Consider the following 13785-nt stretch of genomic DNA (forward strand, 5'->3'; position numbering starts at 1 on the left):
AAACACACATTCACAATAAAAGTTGTAGGATACAATGACACAGCAGTATTGGGATAAAAGTTAGCACTTAATCCAAGGGCAAATTAATTTTATTCAAAAATAAACGGACACATTAAAAAAAGTCAATCTTTACAGGGACAACTTATGTCAATCACAATGTATCTAAAATATCCTTATAGCTAATCAGTAGGTTCACTAAATGACAGTTTATCGTCCTTCAACTGAAACAAAAAAGCAAAATTGTAGTAAAGAACCACACCAGATCGATTATATCAAAATTAGAATAATCAGTGAGAGAGTTCAAGAGTAAAATACAAATTTCATCAGAAAAATTCAGCTCAGTAAATCATCATATACAAACCAGAAAAATTAGCATTACAATAATACTTACTGTAAGAACTTAAATCTATTTCATCCGGTAACTCGGTAATATTTACGTCGAATCGATCCTGAACTTCATTTAGGATCTTTGCATCGCTTTCCTCAGACACAAACGTGATAGCCAAACCTTTGGTACCAAATCGCCCTGCGCGAGCGACTCTATGAAGATATGTGTCGGAATCTTCTGGCATATCGTAATTAAATACAATATTCACTCTCTCTATGTCCATACCACGCCCAAACAAATTTGTCGCCACCAAGATACGCTGAAATTAACAATTTAAAAAGTTTGTAGAAAAAAAATCGAATTATACCTTTTGGAAATCTTTAAACTGTTGGTAACGAGACAAACGCTCTTCCTGCGTCATACCTCGGTGAATCCCAATCGCGGGGAAATTCTGTTCTGTCAAAAGTTGAGCTAGAGCCATGCAGCGCTGAACAGATTTAACAAAAATAACCACCTATGCAGAATGTTTAGCACAAAGGGAATGAGGTGAGCATATACGTATTACCTGGTTGAACTCGAGCACGTCAAGCAATTCAAATAGTTTTTTATTTTTTTCGTTTTCTTTCAACTTAACATAATGCTGTTGCAATCCGTGCAATGTTAGTTTAGCTTCGTCATCAACATAAACTTCCATTGGCTGTGAAAATAAAAAATTAATAGACCTTTGGCGTCGCATTGCCAAAGATTCGAGGGGCTCAATGCATGCCTTTAAAAAGTATCAGTTGACTTAAGCAAAAATTTAGAAAAATTGACGCTAAGCTACCGTACATACAGTTACAGAATATGCACGTTGTTAAAATCCCAACGCTGCAATCCACTTCAGAAATGCCCAATAATATTCCATGCAAACCAGTCAATAATCCAACATTTTTTTTTAGATAATAGGAATAGTGTAGCTCATTAATATTAGTCTTCTGTCTTGATTTCCATGCTACAGTGTCAAAACACTGCAGAACCCTACACGTCGGGCAGCATTGCGCTACATGGTTTTACGTTAAATAATTTTACAACAATGCTGCACGGCCAAAAGAGTAAGACACGACCTGCCCGTGGGGCTGCAGTGCGCTAAGTGTCGGGGTCTATAATTTTGAACACTGCAGCCGGCCAAACAGAAATTTCTAGACCACAATGACTGTTTTTTGTGTGATGCCCAGCAAAAATATTATTGTCCCATTTTAATAAGTGTAAAGTGGTCGAGCGTGGGATCCAATTAATTGATTAGAAGTATCAATTACATCTTGCATGAATTTCTTGCAAACCGGCCGAATGTCTTTACTGAGGGTGGCGCTGAACATCATTACTTGTTTGCCATGAGGTGTGTTGCGATATATTTCTTGAACGTCTCGCCTCATATCTGTAAAATACCCAAACATTAAAATCGATTCTCACAAACTTTCAGAATGATGCAAGTTACTAAAGTCAGCATAGGCGTTTACATCAACAAATTCAGTTGTCCCTACCTATTGTTATCATCATGTCAAAGAAAGTGCTCATTGAACAATAAACAGAGAATGGACAAATATGAAAGTGTTTGAAAGACGTATTGGGACCTGATGCAATACTCAAAACCACCCACTGATAACAACTACCAGTAAAATAAAATTGCAGTACTATGCTATACAGGGTGGTGACTTGCGTAACGCATCATAGGGATTTCAATGTAAAATTCATAACATGCGATTATTGGCTCCCCAAATTATTTTAGAGCAAAAATGTATTAAGGTTTTTTGTAGGAAAAAAATTTGCAGTAGACACATACAGTCCGCAAACCATTTTAAATTTGCACAATGAGCATCAAAGATACTGACTACCCATGTCCATTCTCTGTTCATTGTCGGACAATTCAATCTAAGGTACTCACCTAGCAATTCTAACATTTTATCGCATTCGTCCAAAATAAAATGTTTTATATGCTTCAAGTTAAGTTTTTTCGACCGGACCAAAGCCAAAATTCGACCAGGAGTCCCAACAACAATATGCGGGCAGTTACTTTTCAATAGTTCTTCATCTTTCTGAATGGGCAGACCACCAAAGAAAACGCCAACTTTAATTGTGGGCATATATTTACTAAACCGTTCGTATTCTTTACTGATTTGAAAGGCCAGTTCGCGAGTATGACACATGACGAGAACGTACACAACGTTTTCAGTGGGTTCTAGCTGTTGTAACGTTGCTAATACAAATACTGCAGTCTTTCCCATACCGGACTTCGCTTGGCATAGAATATCCATGCCTAATACTGCTTGAGGAATGCATTCGTGTTGCACTAAAATTCGACAATGAAGCCTATGGCGGGAAAACGTCAAACACACCTTCGGAAGGATGCTCAAAGCCGCAATCAACAATGGCGCGCAATATTTCCGGTTTTAACAGAAAATCGCGAAAACCGGAGCTGTGAATTGAGACGTAGGTACCCTTTACGCCCTTTTTCTGTTCAGTCGCTGCCGGTGTTTCGGCGGAGTTTTGTTCTGGATTTTCCTCGTCTTCGTAATCCAAAAGATCGTCAGCATCGGCCATGTTTATGTTTTTCTGTTGATCAAGACAAGTACGTTAAATAACGCGAAAATAACAAAAAGAAAGACATCCAAAGATCAATACGAATGGACGTAACCTTCTGATTACTAATTTTGAAAGAGGATTATTTAAGATTTTATAAGATTTACCTGTAAATTACAATGAAAGCCAAACAAACAACACACGCCACTACCAACGCTTCTACAGGAAATGACGCTCACCCGATTGGCTTGGCGGCTTTGCTTTGAAATTCTGGCGCTATAAGCATCTCCGATAACAGAGTGGGGGAATTTAGGGTATATACAGGATGCTTAAAAAAAACTGAAGACCGTAGATTACAAAATCAACCTTACTTACCTATTTTTTTGTACCCATTTTGTGTAAATTACCAAATAAACGTGTAAAATTGTCTGGATAAACAAAGGACATTAAATTCTCTTGGGAGAAACAATTTTGTCTGTGGGTATGTACAGTGTGTTACATTAGAAAATTTTTCAACACAACTATGATTCACTAAACTGGCAACGCTGGTTTTACCACCTATTTCGTACGTCTGAAAAATGTCTGATAAAAATTATTAAATAACCGAGATGAATTCTCTTAACTTTCGACATATACACCTTGGTGTATATGAGAGGAATTTTTTTAGCTGTACCAAATTATCTACGATTAGTTAATTAAAAAAAAAAAATTATTGCATAACATAACCTCTTTCAATTCAAATTTCCATTTACATTATGCCGAAAGTAACGAGACCAATAGAAATCGTAAATGACCGCCTCAAGAAAGTTCGCTGGAAAGAATTTGTTTGCGGCTGGGGAGCCGCATGTGTAAACATAACAGTAACGTATCCAATCAACAAGATCATTCTACGTCAGGTACGTCGCAATCCTTTCACATTAATCAACTGAAAGTGCAGCTTTTAGATGCTCTCAGGTGTTACGATAAAAAATGCATTTAGCCAATTACGTACGGAGGGAGTGTTCTACCTGTACAGGGGAATGTTACCGCCGCTTATGCAAAAAACATTGTCACTCTCCATCATGTTTGGTGTTTACGAGGAAGTACGTAGATCTTTAATGGACGAAGCTAGAATTAATCCGTATTATGCCAAAGCTATCGCTGGATTGGTTGCCGGCTCTACTGAAGCAATTCTTATGCCTTTCGAGCGAATTCAAACAGTGTTAATCGATGCATCGCATCACAAAAGATTTAAAAATACCTTTCATGCCTTTCAAAGCATAGGGGTGCAGTATGGACTTCGTGAATATTACAGAGGATTAGTCCCAATACTTTTGAGAAATGGTCCTTCAAATGTATGTTTTTTTATCTTACGCGACGAGTTTCAAATGCGAATGAAAAAGTCAGATTCAGTACTGAATCAGTCGATACAAGAATTTTTGTGTGGTGCACTTATTGGCGTTTTATTGTCGACAATGTTTTTTCCGTTAAACGTAGTTAAAATTTCTATGCAAAGTCAAATAGGTGGAAAGTTTAAGAGCATTTTTACTGTCTTTACACAAGTTTATCGTGACCGTGGTGGGACCGTTAGAAATTTTTATTATGGTGTAAATGCTAGCATAATTAGATCGTTTTTCAGCTGGGGTATTATGAATTGCGCTTACATATACTTAAAAGATTTTATAAATTAATTGCTTTTAAATTTGCAGTTGTTTTTTGTTTTGTAAATTGTTTATGAAAGTATTAATTTGTAATAATTGTGTTTCATATTTATTTATAGCGAGCAAATGTTTATATATTTTTTTAATAATTAAATATGTCTCATTTGTTTTGTAATTATACAGATTTTTATATGTAATTCTTTCATTACTATATAGTTATTGTACCTATCACTTAAATGTTAAGCTTATAAAGCTCTTTTAATGTCGTATTAGACGATGCAAAATGCAACTATTGCTGCAATATATTAGGACTAATTATAGGTGGAGTTTCCAAAAGCTCTTTTATCCATCCTAATATATGATAAATCTCGGGTTCTTAAAATTAATTTACAAAATTATGGTTTCGTTTTGTGAGTTCATTATTGGCAAAGCCACTGGCTAATCCAAAAGCGGCCTTGTCTTTGTTTCTTTCCTTTTTAATACAGCAACAACCGAAGCAATACCTATATAACGAACTGCTCATATTTTTTTATAAAAATAAACAGTTGTTATGCTTATGTCAGTTTTAAATAACAAACTGAGCGTGAACCTATAGGCAGGAAATGTTTTCCAAGGTTATTACTAACATTGTATAAAATATTCTTTCCTTCTCCAAGGTTACTAATTACTAAATTGCAATAGTGCAAGTTTCACTCCTATATATAGGTACTTTTTTTTTGGAATTGCGGATACCAGAGGCACCGCTATTTTTCCCCTCTCTCCATAACCTCACTCTCGGTATTTTCATTTTTCTAATTTCCTCCTTTAAGTAATAAAACATGACTGCAATTACAAAAATTACTAGTAATAAAATATTCGGCGGTACTCAAAAAGTATTCGCACATGATTCGAAAGAATTAGGATGCAGTATGAGATTTGCCATTTTCATACCGCCACAATGTGACCAAGGCAAAGCGCCTGTAATTTATTGGCTATCCGGGCTAGAATGCACCGAAGCGAATTGCATACAAAAGTCTGGGATACAGAGGTATTTAATTGTTGGTTACGAAAGGTGTATACCCCCATCTTTTATAGACATGCTGCTGAGCACGGTGTTATAATTGTCTGTCCAGATACTTCACCTCGTGGGTTGAATCTGCCTGGGGAAAAGGATTCGTGGGATTTTGGGGAAGGAGCAGGGTTTTATTTGGATGCCACAGAAGCGCCGTGGAATAAAAACTATCGCATGTACAGTTATGTAACATCCGAATTGATCGATGTGGTTAATGCTAATTTTCCCGTTATTCCTGGAAAGCAGTCGATTATGGGACATAGGTAATAGTTTTGTAGTGTACCTACTAATAAAAATGAAATTTATAGTATGGGAGGACACGGTGCTCTGGTTTGTGCATTGAAGAATCCTACTTTATATAAATCCGTCTCCGCATTTGCACCAATATGTAACCCTAGTCAAGGTGCATGGGGTAAAAAAGCATTGGAGGGGTATTTGGGGCCACAGAGTAAGGGTTTGTGGTCGCAGTGGGACGCAACAGAATTGGTAAAATCCTTCAAAGGAGACCCTATGGAACTATTTATTGACCAGGTACGATAATACTTTTCAAATTATTCTCTACATTTGCATTTTAGGGTACTGCTGACCAATTTTTAAGTCAGTTGTTGCCAGAAAATTTAATAAACACTTGCAAAGATACTCAAATGCCCACAATATTGAAGATGAGGGAAGGTTACGATCACAGTTATTATTATATAGCTACATTCATCGGGGAGCATGTCGCATATCACGCTCAGCATCTCTGCAATTAACTCTTGTAATATAAATAACTATAACGGATTTTGTAATATGAATAAAATACTATATAAAACAATTGTTATTTAATTGCCCCTCGTAAATTATGCCAGTATTGGAGGAGAGGTTCTCGATTATGCCATAAATAATGGTTACCCCAGTAAGACCAAGCACTGTAAAAGACATGTTAAGTACGGAAATGAATGAAAAGATTTTACATTCCGCAAGCAGCTCCTCCTAAATGCGCAGCATGGTCAAAAATTCGCCAACCTAACAATACACCTGCCAAATCCAATCCCACAATGACTTTAATAGCCTAAAATGTAACTAAGGAAAAGTGATATTTTGGTAAGTACTTACGGAGCCAGCCGAAAATGTTAAAAACGGTAAGAATATTACGCCTAATTTTGTGTCAGGGTATTGTGTGCAGACATATCCTAAGATGGCCATTATAGCACCAGACTAGAAAGAGCCATTTTAAGCTGAACATTCTACATAAAGTACTCACAGCTCCCAGTGATAAACCAGGTTGTTTCATCAAGGTTTTATATAAGTAACTGCTAAAACTTGAAATAACACCAGCGCTTAAATAAAGGCCTAAAAATTGTTCCTTTCCTAAACTTGCAACAGCTCCAGTACTAAAACTGTGTAGCACGTACATATTTGCGAATAAATGAAATGTGGAATAATGACTGAACGTTGACAACAACATTGGCCAACAGACTATTTTACTTCCTGGACTCGAACAAAAATATTGTATCATAGTTGGTTGCAGTCTGGGCACCCTCCATGCCGCAAAAACCAATACGTTTAAAAAGCAAATAGGTACAAACACCTTTTCTCCAGGTGTAAGTGAGTTCCACCATTGATTACATTGATGTCGCCAGTCACCCTAAAAACTAAGTCGACTATGAATGCAATAAACAATGATTCTTACTGCTTTCAATTGAGCTTCACTCTTCTTCCGATAAAGATAACCCATTGGTTGTTTAAGCATTGTAACAGCATGTGAACGCATGTTCTCGTATTGCCAGACTGCGGCCCCACCAAAACATGCTGTACTGAACTACAAGTTTCAAGTAATGAAGAATACACAGAATTAGGACTAGAACATTACAGCAAACGTAAATCCTAACGGTTTCCACAGATTTCGTACATGTATGTTGGAAGTTTCGACGTTAACATTTTGAAAGGGCGATGCGAAACTTTCAAACTTTTCTTTTTTACCTTCCTTATTAAGACGTCTAAAAGTTCTCGCATTGGTGTAGAACTTAAACAACTTTTCCTCACGGCTACAATTACAATATGAATTGCTTAAATATTTGATGCGACGGATGTTTACCAAATTTGTTTAAATTTCGAAATACGACTTAACGCCATTATTATTTAGGGCCATGTAACAAATTTAAACTTTTGTGCTTTAAATTTTTAGAAATTTAATTTTGAGGTTAGAGTAATAATGACCTGAGACGGTGACTATTGAGCGCATTCGATCATGGATGAACAATCCTCAACGCTTATATAAATGACAATAGACTCAAGGTAAGGCGCTTACTAGTGCCCTAGGTCTAGGTATAAATTTAAAACAGTATTTTAATCGAAAGACATCTAGGTACTGCTTAAAATTTGTTGTAGTTTAGCATTAAGCACTATCATGGTAGTTGGTTGATATTGTTTGTACACCGTGTATGATTCCCCTGTAGTACATTGGTATCCCTGAAATCACTCAATTTAGTTATTTTTTGACATCTTTGTAACGATACCGATGCGTAAATTGCGGAGCTTTAGAACATAATTTTGGCGGTTCTTGCAGGGTTTTTACCGTCAAGGCAATTTTCCACATGGCAAATATAAATTTGGACAAGGAGACTTTCTATCGTCGACTAAAAAAGTTGTACGCATCATGGCAAAACAAAGACGGCGAAAACGGTTTTTCAAAAATGGATTGTTTGGTAACGGCGGTCGGTGTTGACGAAGAAATTGTTTACAGCAAATCGGGCGCCCTTCAAACATGGTTGTTGGGATACGAGCTCACAGATACCATTATGGTCTTCACAGAATCTACCGTTTATTTCTTGGCCAGCAAGAAAAAAATTGATTTTCTCCGTCAGGCAGACAACAGCAAAGATGAGAACAGTATCGGAATTAAGTTACTTGTAAGAGATCGGAACGACAAAGACGCCGCCAATTTCAAAACTTTGATAGGCGCAATAAAGGGTAGCAAAAATGGGAAAATGCTGGGGGTGTTTTCAAAGGATAATTATCCCGGTGAATTCATGGATTTGTGGAGGAGCGCGATTAAGAAGGAGGATTTCTCGACCATCGATATTTCGTCGGGGATCGCGTACTTAATTGCGCCAAAAGAGGACATGGAAATTATCACCATTAAAAAGGCTTGTTTGGTGACTGTGGATGTTTTCACCAAATTCCTCAAGGATCAGATAATGGAGATTATCGATTCAGATAAAAAAGTGAAACACAGCAAACTGGCGGAAGGGGTTGAGTCCGCAATTTCGGATAAGAAGTATGTTACCGGTGTTGACGTCACACAAGTTGATATGTGCTATCCCGCGATTATACAGTCAGGTGGTAACTATAATTTAAAGTTTAGTGTAGTCAGTGATAAAAATACTTTGCATTTCGGGGCAATTATATGTTCGCTCGGTGCTCGGTACAAGTCTTATTGTTCTAACATTGTTCGAACCTTGCTTGTCAATCCCAGTGATGAGATACAGGCAAACTACAACTTTTTGTTAACGATTGAGGAGGAAGTATTAAAAAAACTGCAGGCAGGTACTAAATTGTCGGACGTTTACGATTCAGGATACAATTTGGTTAAGAAGGAGAAACCAAATTTGCTGGATAATTTGACAAAAAGTTTCGGGTTCGCAATGGGCATTGAGTTTCGCGAAAGTTCCCTACTGATCGGACCAAAAACTACAGTGCTTGCAAAGAAGGGAATGGTCTTCAACTTAAACTTAGGCTTCAATAACTTACAAAACAAGGAGGCGTCCGATAAGGAAGGTAAAGTTTACGCGTTATTTATCGGCGATACGATTATGGTGAACGAGGGGAATCCTGCTTCGCTTTTAACCATGTCAAAAAAGAAGATAAAAAATGTCGGAATTTTTTTGAAAGATGATACTGACGATGAGGAAGAGGAGGAGGAAAAGTCCAAGTCATCCAAACCCGAAATACTCGGTAGAGGGAAGAGGACGGCGGTAATCGAGTCAAAATTGCGTTCGGAACATCCATCCGAGGACAAACGCAAGGAACATCAGAAGGAGCTCGCGATGATGCTGAACGAGAAGGCAAAGGAACGATTGGCCAAGCAATCGGGTGCAAAGGACGTTGAGAAAGTGCGCAAAAACACAGTTTCCTATAAAAATACCAGTCAAATGCCGCGTGTTCCCGAAGTTAAAGAATTGAAACTGTACGTAGACCAAAAATATGAAACCGTTATTTTACCTGTGTACGGAATACCCGTCCCATTTCATATTTCGACAATTAAAAATATTTCTCAGTCCGTCGAGGGCGACTACACGTACTTACGTATAAACTTTTTCCACCCCGGCTCGACGATGGGTAAAAACGAATCGGGTGCCTATCACCAGTCGGATGCTACCTTCGTAAAGGAACTAACGTATAGAAGTACCAACACGAAGGAGCCTGGTGAAATTTCGCCCCCCTCGTCCAATTTAAACACTGCATTTAGACTGATTAAGGAAGTTCAACGCAAGTTCAAAACGCGCGAGGCCGAAGAACGCGAGAAGGAAGATTTAGTTAAGCAAGATACTCTCGTTCTCTCACAGAATAAGGGCAATCCCAAACTTAAAGATCTATACATTCGGCCGAATATCGTCACAAAGCGCATGACCGGCTCATTGGAAGCGCACACTAACGGTTTTAGATACACATCTGTGCGAGGCGATAAAGTCGATATTCTATACAATAATATTAAAAATGCGTTCTTTCAACCTTGTGATAGCGAAATGATCATATTGCTTCATTTCCACTTGAAACACGCCATCATGTTCGGTAAAAAGAAGCACATCGATGTACAATTCTATACAGAGGTGGGCGAGATTACTACTGACCTGGGGAAACATCAACATATGCACGACCGTGACGATTTAGCTGCAGAACAGTCTGAAAGAGAACTGCGTCACAAGCTGAAGACTGCCTTTAAGAGCTTCTGTGAGAAGGTGAGTTATTCTTTAAAATCAACAGAATGGAAAAACACCAGTAGTGGAGTTAACAGAGCTCTCAGTAGTTGGTAACTAGGCCCTTCTTACCTACACATGTCTTAGGTTCTGTTTATGCACTGTGTCATCCGACATTATTTGGAACCAAACTTTTTAATTTTTTATTTATTTTTTTTATTTTGCCTTTTTATTTTTAAGTGGGCGGGGTTTCAGCCGAGGCTGCTCTACCAACCCAACCCACTATACATTTAGAAATATCCATGCCCGAACCCGGATTCGAACCAGGGACCCTGTACCGCAGTCGAGCTTCCACTGAACTGCGCTACACGGGCCGGCACCCACCCGGGTTTGCTGTGCCTACTGTCTAATCCCTCATAGTTAAAAACAGTCCTCTGCTTCTTTGTTAAGAACTTTCCAAAATCGTAGCTATACCCTAATTAAATGGAATTGTGTATGAGAAAATGTAGAAGATAAATGTTTATTTTACTTAACCCATTATTTTATAACTTCGAATTATTATTATTATTTTGTATATTATATTTTTTATGCCGTACAAAAAACCTGCAGAAATTAAATGCAACTGAACTCAAATAGGCTTATTTTTACAATTTTTCCTTTGTTACTTTTGTAAGTTTGTGACTGATAGTCGATTGTTTTTTTAGGTGGAGACAATGACTAAACAAGAAATCGAATTTGACACACCGTTCCGAGAATTGGGTTTCCAGGGCGTTCCCTTTAGATCCACAGTCTTACTGCAGCCGACCTCCGGCTGCCTAGTAAATCTCACCGAGTGGCCTCCTTTCGTCATCACTCTCGAAGATGTCGAGCTCGTTCACTTCGAAAGAGTGCAATTTCACTTGAAAAACTTTGACATGGTTTTCGTGTTTAAAGATTACAATCGCAAAGTCGCGATGGTGAACGCCATACCAATGAACATGCTCGATCACGTCAAAGAGTGGCTCAACTCGTGCGACATCAGATACTCGGAGGGTGTACAGTCACTTAATTGGATCAAAATTATGAAGACTATTACTGACGATCCGGAGGGGTTCTTCGATAGCGGCGGGTGGACGTTCTTGGATCCCGAATCGGACGGAGAACAAGCGCAGGAATCCGAAAGTGAGGAGGAGGATGATGCTTACGAACCGTCAGATTTAGAAAGTGTGTCCGAGGAAAGTGATGAGGATTCTGAATATTCGGAAGGTGACACTGAAAGTGAAGATGGCAGTGATTCAGAAGACTTGGGTGAGTACCTTGTTTTTTTTTAAACGCGAAAATCTCATTTGCACTGAATAATTGAAGGATGTAATTAAATGTCAAACTAAATAATCGCCAGAAAATGTCAAGTAAAAAAAACAAATGAATATCGCAAAATTAGTAAAAACATTTAGTAAAAACTGATGCAAATTTGATAAATTTGTAATGGAATGTCCGGTTTCAAAAATTGAATAGATCTTTTCTCTCTGATTTCAAAAATACAGTGTGTTCGAGATAAGAGGACACCTTAATATCTCTTTTATTTGGCGATATATGAAAAATAAAATGTAATGTTATATCTAACATGAATGATTTTTTTTTATATTGGTGGGATTAGCAAAATTTCTAACTTCAATTAAAATGATTACAGGAAGCGATGAGGAGTCTGGAAAGGACTGGTCTGATTTAGAACGTGAGGCGGCCGAAGAGGATCGTCGCGACCAACAAATAGAGGACGAAGGAGGACGTATTAAGCACAAATCCAAGCATTCGTCCAGTAAAAGCAAGCACAGCTCGTCTAGCAGAGACAAACACTCCAGTAAAGACAAACACAACAGTAGCAAGGACGGTCATCGTTCGTCACATTCGAAAAACTCCTCGCACAATTCGAAATCGAAACATTCGCCTTCTAAGTCTCATTCTAAGCACTCGCCGTCTAAGTCGAAAAATTCCTCGTCCCACAAAAGTTCATCCAGCGACAAAAAGCGTAGTCGAGACGACAGTGGGGACAGGCATAGGTCGAAGAAGTCGAAAAAGTAAATTCACTTCATCTAATGTAAATGTTTCCGAGGATTATTTTATTACACAAGTGAGCAACTGTCGATGTGTCATATAAGATGACCTGTTTTCTATGTTAGATGTTAGTTTACATACATGTTTAAGTACGTTTAGTATCTATTCTCTTCTAATAAAGTTTGATTTTATATAAGCAATGATTCCATACTTTGTGATTTACCTTTTTATGTATTCAAGTTAGGATGGGAACAACGTATGTATATAAAATTAGGACGCATGTACAGAATCTTACAGATAATGACAACTTTAGACACTTAAAAGTGGATGTTAAAGAAATTCCAAACGGACCAAGAAGAGATATGTACTTGTTCTGTATATACTGTTGGTCTAAAGGAGTGGGAATTAAAAGATTCGCTTATTCAAAATGCCCGAATATGATTAGCTCGAGAGCATATTTTCCAAAAATGAAATTTTCTAATCAAGAAGAGATCTGACAACTCCAATGTCTTCACCGTACCATTACTTACCAAAACCATACCCAAGAGGACATATGAATATAAGATCAATGTTAACTTGCTTTGATGACTCGCAATTTTATTATTTTATTACACCACACAGTATTGTGCAAGATAACCCTAGAAGTTGATAGCATAATCATAGCAAATGACTTACATATATATCTTTTTTGGGACTATCCACCATAAAGACATTTTTTGGGGATTTATTATAATTTTAAACAACGAAATTGGTGTGAAACCAACAAGACTAACACTGCTAAAAACAAAAACTTAGCAAAAAAAATATACCTACTACTGTCGAAAATACCGACCGTTGTTTACATTAGCAAATAACAACAAGAAACAATTGCAATACAGAAGTATTCCCTACAGATCATGAGTTGGTATCAATGCATCTAGGCCGCACCAAGCTGCCAGCGGAAGAGCTCACCTTGGTTGATTTGACACAAGAATGCCAGAGGGTCAACTTCTTCCAAATTTAATAAATATACCTTCCCCATGAAAATGGAAATTGAAAGGACTAAGTATATACCATTTCAAGTAGGCATAGGTCATAGGTCAATAGAATTAATTACATGTAATAATCTGGCTATATTTGAATCCTTAGATTTTAATGACCACCCCTTGGAATGGAATATCCAGATCTTTTTACTGGTTTGTAACAGAAGTCAATGTAGAAAATGAAGACATCTTCACACAATTGGCTTCGAAGTAGATCATTGAAAGAGTTAATGCAACCGAGAATGCTATAAAAATTACA

The 13785-nt window shown here is 37.6% G+C and overlaps 5 protein-coding genes across 6 annotated transcripts; 3 read left to right on the forward strand and 2 right to left on the reverse strand.

The window, feature by feature from the left end:
* Positions 1 to 71: 71 nt before the first annotated feature.
* Positions 72 to 3198, reverse strand: LOC116172737 (ATP-dependent RNA helicase WM6). Its single transcript, XM_031490004.1, has 8 exons — positions 3052 to 3198; positions 2701 to 2917; positions 2250 to 2654; positions 1624 to 1742; positions 894 to 1025; positions 696 to 842; positions 392 to 647; positions 72 to 221 (listed from the first exon to the last, which is right to left on the reverse strand). Exons 2-8 carry the CDS (start codon positions 2903 to 2905, stop codon positions 208 to 210), a joined length of 1278 nt encoding a protein of 425 aa, XP_031345864.1. The 5' UTR covers positions 2906 to 2917; positions 3052 to 3198; the 3' UTR covers positions 72 to 207.
* A 212-nt stretch (positions 3199 to 3410) lies between these two features.
* LOC116172741 (solute carrier family 25 member 51) lies at positions 3411 to 4663 on the forward strand. Of its 2 annotated transcripts, XM_031490009.1 has the most exons (3): positions 3411 to 3780; positions 3829 to 3966; positions 4019 to 4160. In XM_031490009.1, exons 1-3 carry the CDS (start codon positions 3640 to 3642, stop codon positions 4088 to 4090), a joined length of 351 nt encoding a protein of 116 aa, XP_031345869.1. In that variant the 5' UTR covers positions 3411 to 3639; the 3' UTR covers positions 4091 to 4160. The 2 variants fall into 2 exon arrangements, with proteins under 2 accessions (XP_031345869.1, XP_031345867.1); XM_031490007.1 differs by having other exon boundaries at positions 3412 to 3780; positions 3829 to 4663.
* A 589-nt stretch (positions 4664 to 5252) lies between these two features.
* LOC116172742 (S-formylglutathione hydrolase) lies at positions 5253 to 6389 on the forward strand. Its single transcript, XM_031490010.1, has 4 exons — positions 5253 to 5551; positions 5599 to 5838; positions 5884 to 6106; positions 6151 to 6389. The coding sequence occupies exons 1-4, from the start codon at positions 5343 to 5345 to the stop codon at positions 6325 to 6327; spliced, it is 849 nt and encodes a 282-aa protein (XP_031345870.1). The 5' UTR covers positions 5253 to 5342; the 3' UTR covers positions 6328 to 6389.
* LOC116172740 (presenilins-associated rhomboid-like protein, mitochondrial) lies at positions 6339 to 7975 on the reverse strand. Its single transcript, XM_031490006.1, has 7 exons — positions 7653 to 7975; positions 7428 to 7602; positions 7248 to 7376; positions 6819 to 7202; positions 6671 to 6772; positions 6529 to 6626; positions 6339 to 6483 (listed from the first exon to the last, which is right to left on the reverse strand). Exons 1-7 carry the CDS (start codon positions 7688 to 7690, stop codon positions 6393 to 6395), a joined length of 1017 nt encoding a protein of 338 aa, XP_031345866.1. The 5' UTR covers positions 7691 to 7975; the 3' UTR covers positions 6339 to 6392.
* A 64-nt stretch (positions 7976 to 8039) lies between these two features.
* LOC116172733 (FACT complex subunit spt16) lies at positions 8040 to 12629 on the forward strand. The gene is made up of 3 exons (XM_031490000.1): positions 8040 to 10515; positions 11178 to 11760; positions 12143 to 12629. Exons 1-3 carry the CDS (start codon positions 8152 to 8154, stop codon positions 12529 to 12531), a joined length of 3336 nt encoding a protein of 1111 aa, XP_031345860.1. The 5' UTR covers positions 8040 to 8151; the 3' UTR covers positions 12532 to 12629.
* The last annotated feature ends 1156 nt before the right edge of the window (positions 12630 to 13785 follow it).

The sequence above is a fragment of the Photinus pyralis genome, unplaced genomic scaffold (assembly GCF_008802855.1).
Source record: "Photinus pyralis isolate 1611_PpyrPB1 unplaced genomic scaffold, Ppyr1.3 Ppyr1.4_LG5, whole genome shotgun sequence".
In the NCBI taxonomy this organism is placed as follows: Eukaryota; Metazoa; Arthropoda; class Insecta; order Coleoptera; family Lampyridae; genus Photinus; species Photinus pyralis.

Coding starts and splice junctions, on each gene's coding strand:
- LOC116172742 (XM_031490010.1), top strand. CDS start 5,343: ATGACTGCAATTACAAAAATTACTAGTAATAAAATATTCGGCGGTACT. Junction 5,839..5,883: donor CAGTCGATTATGGGACATAG/GTAATAGTTTTG, acceptor TGAAATTTATAG/TATGGGAGGACACGGTGCTC. Junction 6,107..6,150: donor TGGAACTATTTATTGACCAG/GTACGATAATAC, acceptor TTTGCATTTTAG/GGTACTGCTGACCAATTTTT.
- LOC116172737 (XM_031490004.1), bottom strand. CDS start 2,905: ATGGCCGATGCTGACGATCTTTTGGATTACGAAGACGAGGAAAATCCA. Junction 1,743..2,249: donor TAAAATGTTAGAATTGCTAG/GTGAGTACCTTA, acceptor GGTATTTTACAG/ATATGAGGCGAGACGTTCAA. Junction 843..893: donor ACGTGCTCGAGTTCAACCAG/GTAATACGTATA, acceptor CATTCTGCATAG/GTGGTTATTTTTGTTAAATC.
- LOC116172741 (XM_031490007.1), top strand. CDS start 3,640: ATGCCGAAAGTAACGAGACCAATAGAAATCGTAAATGACCGCCTCAAG. Junction 3,781..3,828: donor ACAAGATCATTCTACGTCAG/GTACGTCGCAAT, acceptor TGCAGCTTTTAG/ATGCTCTCAGGTGTTACGAT.
- LOC116172740 (XM_031490006.1), bottom strand. CDS start 7,690: ATGGCGTTAAGTCGTATTTCGAAATTTAAACAAATTTG. Junction 7,203..7,247: donor GTGAAGCTCAATTGAAAGCA/GTAAGAATCATT, acceptor CTTAGTTTTTAG/GGTGACTGGCGACATCAATG. Junction 6,773..6,818: donor CTGGTTTATCACTGGGAGCT/GTGAGTACTTTA, acceptor GGCTCTTTCTAG/TCTGGTGCTATAATGGCCAT.
- LOC116172733 (XM_031490000.1), top strand. CDS start 8,152: ATGGCAAATATAAATTTGGACAAGGAGACTTTCTATCGTCGACTAAAA. Junction 10,516..11,177: donor TTAAGAGCTTCTGTGAGAAG/GTGAGTTATTCT, acceptor TTGTTTTTTTAG/GTGGAGACAATGACTAAACA. Junction 11,761..12,142: donor CAGTGATTCAGAAGACTTGG/GTGAGTACCTTG, acceptor AAATGATTACAG/GAAGCGATGAGGAGTCTGGA.